Source organism: Panthera uncia, assembly GCF_023721935.1.
Source record: "Panthera uncia isolate 11264 chromosome D3 unlocalized genomic scaffold, Puncia_PCG_1.0 HiC_scaffold_8, whole genome shotgun sequence".
In the NCBI taxonomy this organism is placed as follows: domain Eukaryota; kingdom Metazoa; phylum Chordata; class Mammalia; order Carnivora; family Felidae; genus Panthera; species Panthera uncia.
Genome location: NW_026057586.1, coordinates 73,297,819 through 73,319,062, shown reverse-complemented (window position 1 = coordinate 73,319,062; position 21,244 = coordinate 73,297,819). Strand labels below are relative to the sequence as shown.

Sequence of the window (21,244 nt, the reverse complement as noted above, 5' to 3'; positions counted from 1 at the left end):
GCTCCACACTGTCAGCTCAGGGCCCGACCACGAGGTCATGACCTGAGGTTAAGTCAAGAGTCAGATGCTTAACCGACAGAGCCACCCAGGTGCCCTGGGAAGCTTTTCTTCTGCCTCGTGTTCAGGTCATGCTAAAGATTTGGGGTGAGAGCAAACAGTCGTGCCTCACGGCCCCACACAAGTTAAAGACCTGTTCTGGAAGTCTCAACTCCCCCTGCACAGACAAGACACATGCCAGTGCCCTTTGTCCCCGTCACAGCCTCCCTCACTGTGGCTCCGTCTATCCTTCCTTTCCATGTTGTCCTGGAACCCTGATACTATCCAGAGCACTTCCGTCCTTGTTTCTAGGCTGGTGAACCAGCCACCTCAAGCGGCTCCCCTGAGAAGTAACCCCTCTGCCAGATACGTTCCTCCTCCTCCTCGGGAAGCCGTTGGCAATCACTTTTCCTGCTGCAGCCGTGTGTTAACTTCGTAGTCAATGAAATGATCAAACGTAAACACACTAGCCTCTCCTGTATATAGTTAGCTCTTGTTTCCATCGTTGTTGTTAACCATTCTGACTGTTCTTATTTGTATTTAACAAATCCTTTGACATTTGAGGGGATTCCTATTTTTAAACAAAATCAGCAGTGATTGGATTTATTTCTTCATTCAGCAGACACCATCAGAGTGCTTTTACAGCAGTGATTCTCAACCCCAGGATGGGGCCAAGGGTCGTGCTCTCCTGAAAGGGGCTTATCAGAATCTTGACCATGGGAGAGAGGGTTCTTCTCTAACAGTAACTGAGAAATATTACCGGGGGGGGGGGGGGGGGCACACCAAGGGGGCCTATGGTGTGCTTGAGGGCACAGAGGAGGCTGATAAAAGGTCAGGGACCTTTATTCTGTGGGGTCATTTTTTGAAATTTCTGACAGTGAAAAAAATTATCTTTGAAATGTTTCTCTTTTTTAACTCCTAACATTGATTTCCTTTAAAGCAGGCATAGGTATATAAAGCAGCCTCTGTAACCTATTCTACCACCAGGTTTTTACAGTGGCTTATGGACTGAATGAGAATGATTTTCTCTCAGACCATTGTTTTTTTTTTTTTAATTTTTTTTAACGTTTATTTATTTTTGAGAGAGTGAGACAGAGTGTGAGCAGGAGAGGGTCAGAGAGAGGGAGACACAGAATCGGAAGCAGGCTCCAGCCTCTGAGCTGTCAGCACAGAGCCTGATACAGGGCTCGAGCTCATGGACCACGAGATCATGACCTGAGCTGAAGTCGGACGCCCAACCGACTGAGCCAGCCAGGCACCCCATTTTTTTTAAAGCTTATTTATTTTTGAGAGAGAGAAAGCACGAGTGGTGGAGAGGCAGAGAGAGAGAGAGACTCCCAAAAACACTCCACACTGTGCAGAGCCCATTGTGTGGCTCAAACCCATGAACTGTGAGATCATGACCCAAGCCGAAGTCAGATACTTAACTGAATGAGCCACCCAGGCATCCCGGCTTCCAGACTATTTTTAACCGGACTGTGGCTGCAGCCAGATCACTCTTTCTGGGGCCTTTCTTCCTTGGCATGTACTCAGCTAGATTTCTAATTCCCAAGGTTGTTTTTGGGAACGTCTCCTGTTCTCCCCAGACACTTCTGACCCGTAGCATCTATCAGAGCATCCCGTTGTGGTGGCCTCTCGCGTGACTTGTTTCATTAGTCCCGTACAGCGTGTCTTTAGGGAATCATCCGTTGTTGACCCAGTTCCCGGTCTCACCTTTGCTCATTTCAGAGAGTTCTCCTGTTCCGAAACATGGTTACCAAGGAGAAGGAGAAACTGGGGCTCGTGGAAACCAGCTCAGCCTCTCCCCACGTCACCCACATCACAATCCGACGGTCCCGCATGTTGGAGGTGAGAAGCCCATCACAAAAAGGTGTACTCTGTGAGACGGGGGGTTTTTAATGGACGATCTATTGCCTGTGAACTGTCCTTGTCACCCCCTGGTCTGATGACCCCGAAATCGAGACTTAGGGAGCGGAATGGGGCCATGTGTCCTGGGATCTGCTCTGAAGGGTCGCTTGATTAAACATGTCCTCGGTGTCGGGAACCCGCAGTGCAGTGTTTCCCTTCCTGTTCCCCATGCGGGTCCCCCGGGCTGGAACATTGAGCACTGTGCCCCTTTGCGCAGGAAGTGCCACGTGTAGGCATTCTCGTGTCTGTGCAAACTCCATTCGTCCTGGCAGGCACTTTGCCCAGACTCCCAACTGTGAATGTGGAGGCTGGAGCGTAGGTAGTAAGTTTACTGAGCCATACTGGGAAGTGCATGTATTCTAGAGCTAGGAGTTCTTGGTAGTCATGAACTTGGGAGGAACAAGTGATGTGGCTCACCTCAGCCAACCCAGGGTCCACAGTTGCTGCTATGTGGCAGCTTCATGTGTGCCAGAAATTGGTGCCTGTCCTCAGAACACGTCGCCTCTATATGTCAGAAAATTGTAAGAATATATTGATTCTGTTGGAATAAGATACCAACTACCGTCTGCCGGAACGTTGTTACAATAAACGTATGTAACTGCGAGGTCTGCGTTGTGTGTGCCGTACCCTCCCCCAGGGTTGTGCAGTGCGGAACCTGCCCAAACGTGCGGATCCCACCAGCGGTGGTAGAATTGGTGACTGAGTCCCAAGCCCACATTCCTGGAAGAGGCTGGGCTGGGTTTATTTGCCCACGCTTGCTCTTCAGACCTTTTATCTCGCTTCAGCCACGTTTCCTCATTAGCCTGTTCCGCAGCGGAGGGCAGTCGCGGGATCTCAGGACAGCGCGTGGCCACGTAGCCGGCCACCGGCCAGCGGCCACGGCAGCAGCCCTTCCTCCCGACACATTTTCATTTTCTCCCTTGGGGGATTCACGCTTCTTCCTGGAGAGCTGCTTTCAGTTCCCCCCCGGCCACCGGTGACTGACACTGGGGTCTGCTGGGGAAAGGCACCATGTGGTAACCAGGTGACGGTTTTGACATTCTTGAAAGTAGAGGTAAGAAATGTAAGTGCCTACAGGGACCCTGCTGGTCGTGGGAATGGGTGAAGCCGGCCGAGTGTGTCCACGCAGGAGCATCTTGTTTGCATGCTGAACGACAGGAATCTTCTTCACTTCCCTGGCTCCCCCCACCCTGCGCTCTCTGAAACACGGCCCGCAGTTTAGGTCACTACTTAAGAAAAAGGACCCCACGAGCGAGTGGATAAATGACACCTGGCGTCCAGCCTCATTGTTCTCGAGCAGTAGAGAGGGGTGGGCAGGTGGGGACCACGTGCCCCCTAAAAGAGACCGCCCCCACCCAGTTCCACCTGACTACTTCTGTGTGGGGATTTCGGCTTCACTATGCTCTGGGTTTTGAGAAGGCCAAAATGCGGGGTTTTGTGTGAGATCCCCAGAGCTTTTACGTTGGGAGCTAATGGAATTTGGTAATGTGCCCGGAAGGTTAGATAACACCGGTCTTCCCGGCAAATTCACCCTGCGGGCCACCAGTTTGCCAGCTTTGCTTTGACTCCAAGAAGAGAAAGACCGAGTGGGTTTGGAAACTCCCTCCTGCAGCACTTTCTTCGGTCGGACCTGCACGCTCCTCCCCCGTCCCTTAACATCTTCGGTCCCACTCAGATGCGGCCAGCCCTGACGTGTCACTTCCTGACAGTCGGGAAGTCTGGGGTGCTAGAGACTGGTGCGCCCTGAGAATGACGGAATCCCCAACTCCCTCAAGCGTCCTTGCGTATGGGAGAGTCCCCTGACGTCCCCGTTACCCTGGGCCTGCTTGCTCCACACAGCCTCCAGGGATGTCCGAGGAGGGATGTCTTTCTTAGGCTTTAGGCCAAGTCCGCTTTCCTTTCCATATTCCATTAGAGTCTATCTCGTCATGAACCTGATTACTGTTGTTCATATCGAATTGGGAAGGGGAGAGGGTCATATATTCAGTCACTCTAGTCATTCTCCTGTGGTGGTTTGGTGGTTAGAACAGAGGCGCGCAGTGGCCTTTGCTGGATTTGGACACAAGGGGGCATCACAAAGCCGATATTAGCCGCTCCTGGGATATCCCGGGCTTTTATTCGGTTCCCTCTTCTGTGGTGTGTACTGAAGGTGCTGCCTTAGTACTCCGCTTCCAGGTGTTAGCCTGAAGTTTTGCAGGAAGGTGTCCCCTCACAGAGGGTGAACGGGGCCGGGACCCTAGCATCTGAGAACCAGGAGGAACCTTGGCCATATTCTGCCCAGCCCTGTCCCCTCACTCTGTCAAAGGCAGAACTGAGGCCAGAGAAGTTACGATTCACAGTCGGCTTCATTCAGGTGTCAGTGGGAGAGCCGTGCCTGGGGAGCCAGCTCTCGTCCCAGGTCAGGGTCTTTGAGTTGCAGTAGAGAAGAGGAACGCCCTCCTCCGACCCACCTCCCGGAAGGAAGGACAGACGCAGGTTGAATCCTCGTGTGATGCCGCCAGTGCCCGGAGGATGTGGGGTGCAGCAGGCAGTTAGGAGGCAGCTGGCAAATTCCTCTCTCTAGCCCTTCACAGAAAAGGCCAACGTGGGGCTGGTGAAGAAAAACTGAGGGGCGCCTGGGTGGCTCAGTCGGTTAAGTGTCCGACTCTTGATTTCAGCCAGGTCATGATCTCGTGGTTTGTGAGATCGAGCCCCGAGTCAGCTGACAGCACAGAGCCTGCTTGGGATTCTCTCCCTCTCTCTCTCTGCCCCTCGCACCCCACCCCTTTCAATCAATCAATCAATAATAAATGAAAAATGAAAAATAAATAAGATTTGACTCCAGCGAGCATTCCTTAAGTACTTGCCCTGTGTTCAGCCATGTGCTAAGTGCTTGCCCAGGACACCATCTCGTTTAACCGGCATGATACCGACACCCCTCCTAATGGGAAGTAAAGCTAGGAGGCATCATTTCAAAGCAGAATGGAGGAAATCCTGCAGGCAAGCAAGAAGATGTTGGAATTCTCCACCCATCCCCGACTCTGTGCCAAGATGGTGATCTCAAATGGAGACACGTGGTTTAAAGGCTGCCGCTGGCGCTGCACAGTGACTTCTGTTTCCCGCTTCTTTCCATCTAACTTCATGGTTTTCAGACTTCCACATGCATACAGGATACTTCACGGGCCTGTGCACCCGAAACCGTGGTCCTCTGCCTTCCAAAGACACTCAGAGGTAGTTATTACTGGCTCACTAACTTGGGACCCTCACCCCAGAATAAGATCGGGAGCCACCATGGGACAGTCCTTTGCATCACCAGAGGAACGTGATCAGCAGGAAGGTGGCAAGAGTTTCCCAAAGCAGGTCTTACTGTTCTGGCCTCGTGTGCTTTGTGACAAGGGACCAGACTGGCAGACAGGTGGATGCCATAGAGATGATCTGCCTCGTGTTAGCAGAACGTCTCACGGCACTGCAGTCATGCCTGAGAGGGAGACCCGTGGGGCGGCCTCCGTAGGGATATTGCAGTTGATTTGCACCTTCTGCGACAGGATCTAAAGAGCTCACTGTCTCCCCTATGACGGCTTCTCCCTCATGACGGGGCGGCTCCTGTTGGATCAGAAGACTCCTCCCTGGCCGCTGTCCTGTTCAGCACTATTTCTGACAGTCACTGCTCTGAAACGAACACCTGATCGGCCAGCTTATCAGTGTCCACGTGCGAGGAACCTAGGAGACCCTGACAGATTAGAATCAAGAGACAGACTAAACAAGATGATTACAAGAACTCTAAAGTCAGTCGTGTCCTCGGGTACTAGATGGCTGCATGCCTCGAGGGCTGGCTGCAGGCTTCTCCTCCCCCCTGCCCCTGCCTGTGGGCCCAGCATCACTCATTCCTGCACCCTTGACTCACTCCTGCACCCTTGTCCCCTCCTTCCAGCTGCTGTGCCATCAACAACGATATTTCTGAGAAAGCCAGTCATGTCGTGTCCCCCCCCCCCCCCACTCTTCTCTGGCTCCCTAGTGCCCTCAGGCACTAAATTCCTCAGACTGACTCACCAGGCCTTTCCTGATCTGGGGAAAGATACCAGGAGTTGAGCAGTGGGGGGTACTTACTTTTCTCACCTTGTGATCTATGAGTCCACTGACTGATTTTTACGGTGAGCTAAATAAGCTACTCTTTGCATTAAAATTGAGGGTAGGATCTTGTCCCAGTTTCTTCCATCCTTTGTGCGGATGAGATGGGATGGCCGAGAGCTTGTCGACTCACCTTGCCTGTTTTCCCTGTCTTGGTGCTCTGCATCGTCTCAGAGGCAGCCTCCCCTTGCCACACAGCAGTGGCGTCACATCCCCAAAATGAGTTTTCCTTTTAACAGGCTCTTGTACAAGCAGGTGAGAACTGCTCATCCCCCCCCCCCCCCCCGCCCCGCACCCTGCGTCCTGTTTAGCAATTATGCCGGGAAGGATTCACACGGGAGCAGGAGCCTTGGGGAGGCAGCCCTGAGTTACGCAGAAGTCCTCCCGCTCCTGATGGGCTGCAACTCTGCTCTCGGCAGGATGGCTACGAGCAGCTCCGGCAGCTGTCCCAGCACGCCATGAAGGGCGTGATCCGTGTGAAGTTCGTCAATGACCTCGGGGTGGACGAGGCTGGCATTGACCAGGACGGTGTTTTCAAGGAGTTCCTGGAGGAAATCATCAAGAGGGTGTTCGACCCGGCACTCAATCTGTTCAAGGTATTTAAGGGGAGCGGGAGCAGGGCTGACAGCAGTCAGGTTCTCGGTGACAAACGAGAAGCGAAGGGCTGGGCTTGCTCTTTACAAGGCATTTAACCTCCCTGCCTCTCTCTCCGTTCTTCTTCACAGACAACCAGCGGGGACGAGAGGCTGTACCCTTCACCCACGTCCTACATTCATGAGAACTATCTACAGCTCTTCGAGTTTGTGGGCAAGATGCTGGGGAAGGCTGTGTATGAGGTAGGCATGTTCAGGAGCATCACCCCGGAAGGGAAAATGAGATGTTAGAATCCCCGTGGACTTCGTGCGCGTTTTGGTGACCGGCCACGTAAAGGACCTGTCGTTAGGATGGAGTCCAGGAAAGAGGACAGGACCCGAGATTACTGGACAGAAACACTTGGTGCTTTCTACACGTTATGCCATTTCATCCTCTCGCCAGTGCTGTGGTGTGGCTGCTGCTGTCCCATTTACCTGCAGGTGACAGAACTGAGGCTTTGAGACACTTGTCCAGAGTCTCAGTGGTAGTTAATCCGTAGAATCCAACTTCAAACCCAGGTTGGCCTGGTCCCTCCTGGTCCCCAGGAGGGCAGCATTTTGTGGGGTGTGATAGTTGTTATGGCTCTTTTTAAATTTAAATCTTTTGTTATTGGAGTGAGTGCTTCAGAGCCAGCCACAGGGGTCCGGGTGTTGCCTACAGAAGGCAAGGAAGGCAGGGCCTTCCAGAGCCCACAGCTCCTGGTTGAGACCGGTCTTCCCTGGCCAGCTGTGTGACTGCACCAGCAAGTTGCTTTTATTTCCCTTTTTTTTTTCTTTCTTTCTTTTTTTTTTTAGAGAGGGAGTAGGAGCAGGGGAGAGGGGAAAAGAGAGAGAGAGAGGGAGAGAGAGAGAGAATATCTTAGGCTCCACGCTCGATTCAGGGCTCAACCCCATGACCCTGGGATCATGACTTGAGCCGATATCAAGAGTCAAACGCGCAACCGACTGAGCCACCCAGGTGCCCCTGCTTTTATTTCTCTAGGCCCTTGTTCGCGTCAGAAAAAGTAGGGATAACAAAAGCTACGTTATCGGCTTGCTGTAGATGGTAAATGAGCTAATACAGGTAAAACACCTGTGGTGCCTGGCTCCTCGGTCTCATGGGGTCAGGGTGGTATGGACTTGTGCAGACTCCAGATGAGGCCCACGCAACTCCTGGTCCCTGTCCGCCATGAGCCAAGCCAGGTGGCACTTGGGTCCTGCCCTTAGGGTCCGGCTCCCCAGGCAGGAAGTAAAGCTGCCGTGGGAGCTCGTGGGCTGCCGCTCTCGTGGCCTTCACGGTGGGCTCCAGAGATGCCTGAGCAGCTCTCCCCTCTCACTGCTCACAGACCCCAGGGAAGCCAGGCTGCCCTCCGAAGCAGAGCCGGGGGCTGGGGAGGGAGAGAGGCCCTGTGGCCGAGCATACTTATTCTCTGTGTAAATGGCCTCCGTCCACGGCCTCGGTCCCTGGCCGTGGTGCGGTTAGGTGCTCTGTCTGCGTCCCTGCCCAAGCTCCCTCAGGCTGCCTCCTGCCCTGGGCTGGTTGGGGGTCCTGGGCTCCTTTTCTGTGCTTCTGTTTCCACCATTTCTCGGGTGATTCCCATGTAAAGAAGAAATCCCATGAGGATGTACTTGGCCATATGCCATGTTTCTCCTTTAAACACGAGGCGCCAGAAGAGTTGGGCCCGCTGAGAAGCGTGCCTTCGTCATTCTGGGAATGTGCTCCCTGTTCCCTGGACCCAGTGTCTGTCTCCTCCCCCAGCAGTAACAGCACAGGGAGAAATTGGGACATGCTGGGTCTGTGTGAGGGGCAGTGTGTGTTAACTCACGTTAACTCACTCAGCCCTCTGAGTCAGGCCATCATTGACTCTGTCCCTTTTAAATCTCTGTGATCCACCGTCTTCTCTCCACCTAGAATAATCTGTCCATTTTCCTCAGTGTAATGCATGTTTCCTTGCTGTATCCCCACCTCCTATTTTCCTCCTCCGGCGCCTTCCCCATTTCAAGTGCAAACCTGCTTAGAGCCCTCCTGGGGCTCCCTGCTGCCCTCGGGATAGAGTCCAGACTCCAGGAAGCTCCAGAGACCTCTCCTGATCTGGCCCTGCCTCCTCTCTGGCCTCACCCCTCACCTTTCCAACCCCGAACACTGTGCTGTGGCCAGAGAGCTCTGTGTCCCCTTCCTAGAACACACCTGTGGGCCTTGTGCTCCTTAGGTCTAGCTCAGATAGGTCTTTCTCCCCTGCCCTGCCTCCAGGTGAGAGCCTGTGCTCCCCGTTCCTTTCCAGCCTGCTCATTTAATCCTTAAAATGACGAGGCTATGCTGGGCCCCGTTTACAGATGAGAGAGCCGATGTCCTCACAGCCAGGCAGCTGGGCAGCTGGGATTTGATCCCCGGGCTCTGCAGCTCCAAAGCCTGTGCCCTTACCTGCTGTGCTGTGACGTCCCCCAGAGGCACTTGATCCAGGTGGCGGGAGGTACTGGTCTCCACCGGGCAAGTTTAGGCAGCAGCTAGAGATCTCACTGCTGCCCTTGGAGCCCCTCTGCAGCCCAGGCCAGCCCGATGAGGTCACCGAGATGGAATCCCGTGGGGCAGACAGGCAAGCTTCTGTCTTTCCTCTCACAGGGAATTGTGGTGGACGTGCCCTTCGCCTCCTTCTTCCTGAGCCAGCTGCTCGGGCACCACCACAGTGTCTTCTATAGCTCCGTGGACGAGCTTCCTTCACTGGACTCAGAGTTCTACAAAAACCTCACTTCTATTAAGGTCAGTGTGGCACGGCAGAAGGCCTGGCTGCAGGCCAGTGCAAACGCAGTGAAGTGAAGGCCTCGGGGCTCTCGGGTGGTGGAAGGCAGTTTCCTACTGTGGGACAGGGGCTTTTCTGCAGCCACCACAGGCCCCCGCGTCCCCTTCTGGCGCTTCTACCCCCTTCCTCACGGTGAGGAGCCTTTCCCTTTGTTTCAGTAGGAGGGAAAGTATTAAGACCTTCGAGGACCTAGCCCTCCTGGGTCCCAACACTTGCCCCTTCTCTGTTGCATTAGCGTTACGAAGGGGACATCGCTGACCTGGGCCTGACTCTGTCGTACGATGAGGACGTCATGGGTCAGGTAGGTCGGCCTCTAGGGCTGAGCAATTCTTCGCCGCCCTCCACCGGCTTCCTGAGACCTCCCCGACACTTAGTGTTTCCCCCAGGAGGAGGTCCACAAACCACAGCTGTCTGTCCTCGTCCCCGGTTCCCTCGCCCATCCCCCTTCTCCCTCCTAGCCAGCAAGGAGGGCTCTCCCTTTTCCGATCCCAGTTGACCTGGCCTTTGCCTGCCTGGCCCTTGGAGAGCTCCCCACGGAGACCCTGCTTTGCTTAGCTCGCACTCTGGGCCATTCCTGATGGAAGCTCTAATTCCCCGTTGGTAACATTGCTTTTTGTTACCATGGTGAGGATTAGCTGTCACACACAGAGTCTTGTGACTTGAAGAGGGGAAGAAGCCACCCGAGAGGAAGTGCCTCGGACAGAATCCAGTCCTTGCTCGTGCTCGTCATTAAGAGCAGGGCAGGAAGAAAAGACCCTTGAAACTGCACCAGCAGAGGAGTTTGCTCCCAGAGTTTTCCTTTTGGCTTTTTCCCTCAGCGCCCTCAGCGCCCTCAGCGCCCTCTAGTTACATCCCAGTGAACACCTGCGTGAGCCTAGACCAGGAGCTTCGTGGTGCTGAGCTGGCTTCTTGGAGCCATACCTGCATCACCTCAGGGAGGTCACTCAGTCTCCCCAAGCCCCACTTCCCTTATCTCACAAAAGTGCGTTCTTGAACGTGAGTCCTGGCTGGGACCAGCGTCACTCGGTAAACACCTCTAGGCCCCACCCTCCGAAGAGCCTCCCCCACCACCACCCCCAGCACACTGGCCTGTGAGGGAGAAACCTAGTGAGCTGTGCTGACCTCTGCCCTCCCCAGCTCGCTGGGTCTCAGAACTCTTCCCGGGGGAGAGAGAGCCATTCTCCAAGTGGTAGCCCACAGACGTGGTGTTCCATGGAGCCCCTTCTGGGAAACACGAGGCTGAGTGATTGCCAGAGGCCCTTCAGCTTTAAAATCCTCTGGTTGCCCCGAGGTGTTGGCAGCAGTGGGACTAGGGGTCCACGGTTGTTCCTTTCTTCATCATTAGAGACCTAGGGTATTATGTTAATAGAATTTCTGTTAAAATCAGCTTTCAAATCATGCGTTCTTTGATTTTTAAGTGACCCCAGAAGTTCTCGAGGTTGAGGAAAACAATCGATTCTATGGATTTCAAATCTGTAATCAGACTTTGAACATTCCTCCTGTCAGTTTTTCTCCTGATGGTAAAAATAATGCAAAATGCAAACCACAAATTCAGCTATAATACGAGCACAAAAATGGAAATGAAACCACCTCTGATGCCAGTGCCAGGAGAGCACCACTGTTAATGTGTGGTCTGTGCTTTTCTAGACTTTTCTCCCTGGGCCCGTATGTAATTTTTAAAGTTTCATTAAGTAATTACACCCAACGTGACTCGAACTCACAACCCTGAGATCAAGAGTCGCATGGTCTTCCGATGGAGCCAGCCGGGCACCTCTATGATTTTTTTTTTTTTTTTTTTGTAGAAATGACACCACACCATGCGTGTTGTCATATAACCTTTTTTCCTCCCTTCTCAACAAATACACGTTTTCCTCATATTTCTTAATAGCTGCATGACATTCAGGGCTATGGCTGTACCAACATGTATTTAACCATCCTCTGTGCTCATAAATGCTAACACGGTCCCCTCCACGACATCTTGAAGCCTTACTAATGTTTGAACGAGGATCGGATGAGAAGACACTTTCCATATTGATCATGTAGGGTCCGCTTGTTGAGACTGAAGCCCTGGCTTTTTGCGAAGATGATTGTCCCCAGACATACCCCACCTCGAGTCTGTCATTATTAGGGATATTGACGTCGGGCACTTTCGTCTTCAGAGAGCTTTATTTCCCCGTTAGAATTCTCTCGAGTCATTGCTCCCCGTCTTCTCCCCCAGCTCGTTTGCCATGAACTGACTCCTGGAGGGAAGACCACGCCAGTTACGAATGCAAATAAGTGAGTATAGCAATTAGATTTTTAAAGTCACCACTTGAAAAGACTTCATTCTGGCTTTCTGGGCTCACTTGGAGAATTTATTAAGATAAATCGAAGTAGAAAGAGGCCATAAATATCATCATGGAATTTACTGGTTACAGTTCAGAGGCCAAAATTGCGTTAAATTCGATTTGCAAAATAAGAATTGACAATTTATTTTTTGCAGTAGCACATCTAAGGTCAGAGGCACCCCGGCCACGGTGTTCCTAGGAATTTAATGACGGCTCGAGATGCAGACAAATGGATTCTGAGCCACTCAGGCACGCAGTCCTGAACCCAGAGGGCATGGAGGCGGAAAGACACCTTGGAGGGGCAGATCATTTTGGAATGATAGCATGTGGCAGTTGTATAAAACGCTGTTCTTGAGAAGACACGGTGATGAATTCAAATGCCACAGACAGGTCCTTAGACGCGGGGAGACTCTGAGGCCCGGCAGCTATTGTCACAGATAACAGGCTTTTAGAAATCTATCATAAATGTCAACCTCCTTGGTCCCTGGAAGCAAAACTCCTCAATGCACTGTTTCCACCCGCACTATTCTCCCCTAATTAAAACAGTAGAACCTGGCATGAGGAGTAGATATTGGCCCTTTTGTCAATCTATCAATCTTCTCCTGCCGCCAGGCTCAGCGGAGCCTCTGAACTGTTAATCTGAGCATCACTCTCCTACTGACAAGTGAGAGCTCAGTCCCACCTGGTGAGTCATTTGGATCAGATGCACATCACAGCCCAGTGTTCCGAGCAGTGTGGCCCTCCTGGGTCAGGTGGTTGGGTCATTCCGCATGCTTGGGGAGCTTTTATTTAGAAGAGCAGACCTGATATCCATCATGATCAAAAGACCCCAGTTTTGACTCCTGGCCACGGGGCATCGGTTGGACAACTGAGCAAAGAACAGGGAGCTGAGGCAGGGAGGCGCTGCCTGAGGGTGTCCGAGAGCAGGGGCGGGTCGTGTGGCTGCCTGCCGTGGGCCTGTAACCGCCCCTTCCGAGGGCTTCGCGTGAAGCAATGCCACGCAACAGACCTTTCGGGATGTGTGGCTCAAAGGGAAGCTTTGATCAGTGGGAGCAGCGAGCATCACCACTGTCAGATGTGTGACGTGTCACACAGAGCCCGCCACCCTCAGATCAGCCGCGTTTGGCCGGGCATCGCGGCACAGAGGTGAGGGTGGGAGCGGCATGTGGCACAGCCGGGGGCAGTGAGTCGGTGCGGCCTGTGTTGGAGTGAGGTCCCTGTCCTGCCTGGAGACCCGTGTGGGATGCTGCTTCACAAACGCTTACACGTTCTTAGCATCCAAGCTCAGTGTAAGGGCTGGGGGTTCAGTCCTACGGACGGTCTTAAGAGGTCTGGAAATGCCAATGCTGCCCTCCTCAGGGGTGATGTTTGATCTTGCACTTTCTGGGGGTCGGGGAGGTAAAATGGGAAAGTCGCCCACAGTCCCTCCCTTTTGGTAAAATGGAACGTCAGCAACAGCTTCAGAGAGTCCGTGAGTGGCGATAATGGGAAAAGTCATACGTGAGCATACTGATGTGTGGGTCTGCTACTGGTTTAAATAGTCCTGTTTTCAAGGTCAGTAACTCAAATCCGAGCATCGTGGGGTAAAATTTTTATTGGGACTGTGCTAATTTGGGCTTTTGAGAGTTGTACCTGGGCTGGCCTCAGGTTCTTTCATCTCTGAGGAAATGGTCTGCTAAGAAATCCGCGATGGTGGCAAGCCCGGATTTAACCTGTTCGAAAGAGTTGCACGGGATATGGTGTTGCAGATGAGGTCACCGCGCTCATGAAAACAGACCCCGAAGACCATCTGCTCGGAACCGGTGTTAGTGCTCTGGCTTCCCCATCGAACCCGTCAGCCAGCTGCATTTAGTTACAACTATCCGCAGGCTTACCTCTTCATGGCTGAGAGCCTTGGTCTGGATTAGCAAGGCTTTGACCGAGGTTCCATCGTGAAACCACGTTTCCTCTGCTTTAAAGCCTATTGGAGGACTGAATTATATCTTAAATCAGTGAAATTAAATAGAAGCCCGAAAAGCACCCTTTGCACTGAGAAGGGTCCTCTCCTCACCTGGAGAATGTCTCACTTCTATTCTTGGTACAGTGGGGTGTCGCCCGATCGTGACCCACTGGGTTTGGGGGAGGAATGAGTGAGATCGTGCCCTTGAACGCACGGCACATACACAGTGGCACCGCCACCATCCTCGTCCTCATGATCGTTCTGGTGAGACGCCCTGGTGCCGTTTGTGTTTTTGCGAAATGGTCCAGAAATGACTGGCCTCCTCTTTCGTTCCGTTGGTAACAGCCCACCCTGGCCTTTTCATTCCCGTCGTTTTCTCTTGTTTGCAACAGGATTAGCTACATCCATCTGATGGCCCACTTTCGAATGCACACTCAGATCAAAAACCAGACAGCTGCCCTCATTAGCGGGTTCCGTTCCATTATCAAGCCCGAGTGGATCCGGATGTTCTCGACCCCCGAGCTACAGCGTCTCATCTCCGGTGACAATGCTGAGATTGATCTGGAAGATTTAAAGTAAGGAGCGAGAAAGAGGGGGGAGAGGTGAAATCTTAGGCCTCCCGGAAAGCAAGCTCTGCCCCCTTGCTGGGCTCCCTTGGGAGAGCTGTTTCTGCAGCCCACCTCCAAGTGTACTGCTCCCTGATTAAGGGTGAATCGCCCTGGAATAAAAGCTCAGCCACTTGTCTGTCTGGGGACCCAAGAAGTCGAAGTGGAGACTGAGGAAGTCTCAGGGACCACCCGCTGGGCTCTCTGGGGCTCGGGAAATGGGATTGCAGGATCTCCTGTCGGCTCCTGCTCCGGAGCTGCAGTCCTGGCTCTTAAGCTCCCTGCCCACTTAGCGTCCAGGGACATGGGTTACGAAGGCATGAGCGTCCAGCCTTCCAAGAAGTCAGTAGTTGCCCGGGCCTACCCGGGTTTGCCGTGTCATTTGGCTAAATCCCATCCCTGCCTGTGTCTGTGAGCGCCCGTGGGAGTGTGTGTCTGAGCCCATTGTCTGCGTTGTTTTCAGGAAGCACACGGTGTACTACGGTGGGTTTCACGGAAGTCACAGGGTCATCATCTGGCTCTGGGATATTCTGGCCTCTGACTTCACACCCGAAGAGAGAGCCATGTTTCTGAAGGTATTTTATATGTTGCCTTTACGCACATTCATAGATACTCTCCTAAACCTAGAGGCCACTTGATACAGTAATTTACACTGGAAAAAAATAAAATTACCAAGAGGACCTCATTTTATCGGCATATCCTCTCCCGTAGGCCGGCCTCCTTGGTAAGTCAAGCAGTAACAAGACAGGCCCAAGGCGAGGCTGAGTCGGGTGGGCCCGGGACCTGCTGCCTACTCCTCTGCAGAAACAGGCCTGCCTGGGCCCGAGCTGGCTGGGCTCAGCACTCCGTCTTCCCCTTCATTAGCGCTGGCCTTGCCTGTATCTTCTTTCTTCCTTATAGAAGCAAACGGGGTTGATTACCTTAAGATACAGACAAGCAAACTTTTTTCTTTTAAGATCTTTTTTAAAAAGTGACCTCTGCACCCAATGTGGGGCTCAAACTTATAACCCCAAGATCAAGAGTCACACGCTCCACTGACTGAGCCAGCCAGGCACCCACCAGATGAGCAGACTTTTTAACAGTCTCCATTCCTGCTCTCCAGGGACTGCCTCTGTGTACCCTTTTTCTCAGTAGTGTGAAACATACAGTGTCACACACACAATGTCCTGATAAAACACATGTGACTGAGGGGCGCTCGGGTGACTCAGTCAGTTGGGCGTCAGACTCTTGATGTCGACTCAGGTCATGATCTCACAGTTCGTGGTATCGAGCCCCGCACTGGGCTCTGTACTGAGCGCGGAGCCTGCTTGGGATGCTCTCCCTCCCTCTCTCTCTGCCCCCCTCCCCGGTTCGCACACGCCCTCTCTCTCAAAATAAAAAAAAAAACAACACTTTTTTAAGAAACACATATGGTTGAGTAGGCTGGTAGTGACATATATTTTTGCAGAGTGGCTGACATTAACCAGTTCCCTTATATTGGTGTCTCTGAAGTTGTAAATGTTCAAAGCGTTCCCTCAGGGCCACCGTGTTTCCTGTTACTGACGTCAGCAAAGTGTGTTATAGGACACTGGATGGTATTTACACTTGTCTGTGTATGTGTTGTGTACCTGTGTATCTTATAAAAATGGAATCGTCACTTTGTTATCTGGTCTTCTATTTGATGTTTTGTCACGAACATTTTGCCATCTTCTGGGGATAAATTTAAGTGCCTTAGAATATTTTCCTTCGGACGTTTGGGTTTCTCGAATGGTCTCAAGTGGCCCCAGTCATTGAAGCAGCATGAACAGTATCACCACCAATTGAAATGGCAGCGGGTTTTCTTCCTCCTTGGTTTGTCATTGTGAGGAGAGTTCATTCCCATCAAGGAGGCCCTTCTCACAGATGCAGAAATGCCCTGGTCATCCCTGCAGGTTTTGAGGGACTTGGGGTAGGCAGGTGGACCTAATTCCAGAAGTTGATTCTCAAGAGAATCAATTCAGTTTTTCCGGCAGCGCCTCCTGTAGGCAAAACAGTCTGCCGGCCCATAAAACCGCTCGCCCTGCCTCTCCGGAAAGGAAGAGGGCCAGTGTCTCATAACCGTGTGCAGCCACTGTCCCGCACGGCGGGCGTGTGTGTCTCTGGATAGCCTGTCGCCAGACCTGCCGTTCCTGCTCGTGTGCCTTTCCTTTTCTGCACACGGGCCCCAGAGTCGGGTGGTACCGTACTACACAAGCATCGTAGCACAGGAGTGGACATGACTCTGCCTTCTCTAGACTTCACGCCAGCAGATGGCAGCTCCCTGGGCCACCTCCCCGCCCCCCTCTTCCTCCTCCTCCTGCCCCAGGGGGTGAAGGCACCACTCCCTCCATTGAGCAGCCCGAATTGGAATATGCACAGACTCTCCTGGGTCTGTCTCCTCCTCCTTAACACAGAGCAAATCCCACAAGCTTCCGTGGAGTGATTAGACGAGACCGGGCTCCCAGAGCCCTCAGACATCGGCTTGCCGTGGCATTTGGAAGCACAGCCTGGTGTTGTAAGTAGCAGGTCCATACCTGCCCTGGAGAAGGGAGAGCATTTTTAGCTGATGTTGAACTTTAGAAAGCAAATCGTTTCTTAGGACTTCCCTGGGCAGGTTTATCCCTTGGATTTCCGGGTCGTTCCGATTCCTCTGTCCAGACATGAGCTAGCCCGTTGGGGGAAATAACACGGGTGTGGCCACGTGAAAGATGCAAGGAGTCCCGACAGTCTGGCAAGGGAGCAGGGCTGATTGCCCGTAGGCCCCATCTCAGGTCTTGGTCTGCCCCTCAGCCTTGCTGGCCCTTGAGGCCTGGTTTTTGTCCACATGCTGAGAGCAGATTCATCTGTCAGAGACCACTCACAGAGACTGCTCTGTAAACCAGCAGGCCGGGAGCTCGGGTGAGCACACCCACATACCCTTGCCTGCGTGGCTAGGAAGCCGAGCAGGAAGCCAGGTGCAGGGGGAGCAGGGCCCCCTCTCCTGTGCCACGCTTGGTGGGCATCACCGTCTCACTGTCCCCAGTGCTCCCGTTGCATGGTGTCTGTCTGAGCGATGGTCACCGTGCCAGACCCACTGGGGATCAGTTCCGTGTGGGGAGTTTGTGTTGTTCCTGAACTCTTGAGCTGCACGTTGTCCACCCAGTGATGGGATTGATGCCCACAAAGTCACACCCACTGGTGTGGTCTTCAGGGGTTTTTAACCTTCGAGAGCAGCACCCTTAAGAGAGATGTGAGATGTGTTACGGCCCTTGGACCGAATGCACTCTCTGTCACCGTCCTGGCAGCTGCACGGCAGTTAATGGGACCGTGACCGGAGAAGGCAGAAAAGGGAAGCTCGCCTGTAAGGGGCCTGTTTTGAGGGAGCAAGGGCCCCACTCTGTCCCCCAACCTGCCTTGTGTTGCAGTTTGTGACCAGCTGCTCCAGGCCCCCGCTCCTGGGATTCGCCTACCTCAAGCCTCCTTTTTCCATCCGCTGTGTTGAAGTGTCAGACGATCAGGTACCACTGCCGGGGGTGGTGGGGGGAGAGTCGGCCCCTCTTGGTTGTTGTCAGCTCTGCCCACCGGCTGGAGCCTCCACCCGGTCCGTGTCCGCATGGCGGGCAGCGCGGCTCCTCGGAGCCCCGTGAGAAGGTTCCACGGCCCTCTGGCCGGGAGAGCGGTCCGGCACCCAGAGGGTACCCTCAGATCCGGGCTGCTCTGGGGCCTGAGCTCTCCTTACTCCCTTGGGAGAAAGTACCCGGGAGCGGTTTTGGCAGCTGCCGGCCCGACCAGGGCTCCGGGTGTGAGGGGCGGTGGGAGAGAGGGGTAGGGACGCCGGCTGAAGAGTGGGCGGCACAAGCCCAAATGCCGGCCGTGCACATCCAGCACGTCGCTTCGTCTCCTCGTCTGTGCGGGAGAACGATGCCTTCGGGGTCATCATGCTGTGTGGAAGGGGCCCTCGAAGAGTCGCCAGTGAAAGGGTCTCAGCCCTCCCCTCACCACCCCTGCACGTGGCTCCCTTCAGGATGGTGCGGTCTGGGCTCCAGGTCCCTCGTGAAACACTAGACGACCCTCAGTCCCCTTACTTAAGGAGGCTGCCCCACTTACGGTCCTCCGTAGGTCGCCACGCTGGCGGTAGGAATCGTTCAGCCGCATTAGGCATGATTTTGTACCTCGAGTATTCTTGCAGTATTCTGGCTCTTTGAAAACCGCTAGCCAGCAGTTAACCGGAAAGCCCTGTCTCTGAGCGCGTACTTAACACAGGAGTCCGTGTGCAGGACCGAGCCGCGGGGGCTGCCTCCGTGCACTCAGCGCTCGGGGCCAGTCGTGCCGCGATTGGGGGCTGGCCTCGGGCAGCAGCGTGCGCGCTCGTCGGCCCGCCGTCGTGCTCCGCCCCTGGCGCCGGGCGCCTCCCGCCCAAGGCTGTGGTGTGTGCTTGCAGGACACCGGGGACACCCTCGGCAGTGTCCTCCGGGGCTTCTTCACCATCCGCAAGCGGGAGCCGGGCGGCCGCCTGCCCACATCCTCCACCTGCTTCAACCTGCTCAAGCTGCCCAACTACAGCAGGAAGAGCGTGCTCCGCGAGAAGCTGCGCTATGCCGTCAGCATGAACACGGGCTTCGAGCTCTCCTAGCTCCCGCGCCCGCCCCCACCCTGGCCGACTCCCGGCGTCCCGGGCCCTTCGGCTCCGGGGGCAGCGGCGCCCTGGGAAAGTGACCACAAGCCAGGTGACCTCTCACTCTCTATAGCCATGAGACTCCCCTGTGGCCTCAACAACTTGGGACGCACGTGACAACTCCATAGCATTCCCTAGGTGACACTGATGGGAAGGGTGTTGAGAATAAACCTCCAAGTTCCGCCAGCGCTGCTCCTTTTCTCCTACTTTCCGGGGGCCTGTGACGCAGAGGGCCTTCTTCTGATGGTTCGGTTTCTCGGTGAGTCTTTTCTTTCCCTAACTCTGAGCTGCGTATGAACAAGTCCCAAGAACTCCCAGGGTCCAGAGTGTTTTTCATGACACGGGCCCGAGTGTGCAAAGCCCACTACAGGTGAGGCGCTCTCCTTCCGTTTCCGAAAACTCTTTACTCAGGTAAGGCCTCGCCAAGCCTCTATGCACTCGACAAAGTCTCTGCCCGCTCCGGGCCACAGCGGCCTCTCTCCAGACCGCCAGGCTCACCTGCTGCCCGGGGAAGCAGAGGTGCCCGCCAGGGAGGCCGTGGAGCCCAGGAAGTTCAGGGCGCTGCCCCCACCTCGAAACCACGCATTCCACACAGCGGCAGTGCCCCTTCCCCTGTCTCGCCTCAGATTCTGTGCGCACTCAGCAGGCTGAGCGGCCCGGAGGCTTCCACTGGCTTGACCCCATCTTGTGCACGCACCTTGGCATCTGGCTTTGGGGGAAAAAAACCCTTGGCCCTTAAGAGCAACTCTGTTTCCAGAAGGCTCTGGCTGTTCCCCCAAACCTGCTGGTTGCTAAGAGGGCGGCTGCCTTCTCCCCGCTGGTGTGCCCTACTTGCTGTCTAGTAAGGAACAAACACTAGCCAAGTTACCCAGCCTGTCCGGGCAGTGACTTTCCTCCATTGATGATACACTTGCAAAACAAACAAACAAAAAAACCTTGGATCTTACCGCTCATCCATCCTCAACGCAGGGAACCGGGAGCCCTTTCCCTGATGGAGGCTCAAAGGGCTGAGGAAACTCTGAGTTGGGGTTTGGGGTTTTGTTTTTTTTACTTCATTTTCTCTTCCAACCCATTATGTCCCCTCCCCCCACCCTCATTCCTACCCCTTGTCCTGAGAACTTTAGTCTAGATCCAGGGACTTGAGACAGAGGCCGTGTCTGTGGCCTGTGTTGACAGCCATCCACCCTCACCCACCCCGTCAAGCTCCTTACGCATCCCTACCACCAAGGTAGAAGCCGGGAGTGCCTGGTCCCTCCTCTGCTCTGTGGAGCCGGCTGAAGGCTGACAGCTCTCTTCCAAGCAGCAAAGCACCTTCCAGCATGCTGGTGGCAAAGCGGGCAAGACCTGTCTCCATGGCCTTCATCAGAGGGTCACAGCTGGGTACCACGTCCTGCTCGGGTTCGACCCTGGCTCTGTTAGAGCCCCTGCACTTCTGGAGAACAGAGTTTTCCTTTGATGGCAAGACGGCAAGGAATCTAAAGACAGACGGGAATTTGTTATTTAAGACTTGTTAGTAACCTCTAGATCTATGGATTTGCCACTTTAAATAACCCGACTCTCCTAAAGCTCTCCTCTGAATGCGTGCAGGTGCACTGAGCAGGTTTGTACGTTTATGCTGCTGCCCGGATTGTCCACCTGCACAAAGACGTGTGATTCCCCCTCAGCTTTTATTACCTGAGAATCCGCCAGCGTGGGACTGGGGAGAGAGTGGTTTCCAAGCACCAAGGTCAACTTTATTTGTTCTTTTGATGAGGAGGGGTAGTTTGTGATTTCGTTTAAATTCTCTTCAACAGCTGGAAATATTGCACTATCTAAAACCCTGCATCTGGACTTTTATGGCTGGTGTTCGTTGACACCTCGGTGGCTCTTGATGGCTCTAAAAAGTTGTGGCATTTTTTTTGTCATTGTTGTTTCGTAGATAACCTAGAGATTAAAACGTGATCAGAGGCTTTATTAAATTTGTACTTTAGCACGTGATGGCTGTGTTCTGCTTTTTATCTGAAGGAGCGCTCTTCGACCACGTGTGTGGATAGCTCACGATGGGGCGCCTGGAGCTTAAAGGGCACGTAGGCTCCTGCAGCGGAAAGAAGGTACAAAGGAAAATGTAACAGGCTCCCCAGTCTCACCCACTAAGCAGAGTCAGTAGCGGTTGACAGTGTCCTGTTTGCTTCCACTTCTGTTTTGAGAAGTAGCACACTTCAGACAAAGCGAAGGTCGTCTTCAGCACCGCCCGGGCCCTCGCCCTCTCACCCACCTCCCAGA

The 21,244-nt window shown here is 53.8% G+C and overlaps 1 protein-coding gene across 4 annotated transcripts in view; it reads left to right on the top strand.

Annotated features, from left to right (window-relative positions):
* UBE3B (ubiquitin protein ligase E3B) overlaps nt 1–20,959 on the top strand; it is a 52,396-nt gene extending 31,437 nt beyond the window's left edge. For all 4 annotated transcript variants that reach the window (XM_049619168.1, XM_049619169.1, XM_049619171.1 and 1 more), the window contains 10 exons: nt 1,765–1,884; nt 6,471–6,647; nt 6,777–6,887; nt 9,283–9,420; nt 9,696–9,761; nt 11,679–11,737; nt 14,119–14,301; nt 14,795–14,906; nt 17,733–17,825; nt 18,749–20,959. In XM_049619168.1, the coding sequence (XP_049475125.1) occupies nt 1,765–1,884; nt 6,471–6,647; nt 6,777–6,887; nt 9,283–9,420; nt 9,696–9,761; nt 11,679–11,737; nt 14,119–14,301; nt 14,795–14,906; nt 17,733–17,825; nt 18,749–18,940 (1,251 nt within the window). In that variant the 3' untranslated portion in view covers nt 18,941–20,959. The remainder of the gene's footprint in view (nt 1–1,764; nt 1,885–6,470; nt 6,648–6,776; nt 6,888–9,282; nt 9,421–9,695; nt 9,762–11,678; nt 11,738–14,118; nt 14,302–14,794; nt 14,907–17,732; nt 17,826–18,748) is intronic.
* The last annotated feature ends 285 nt before the right edge of the window (nt 20,960–21,244 follow it).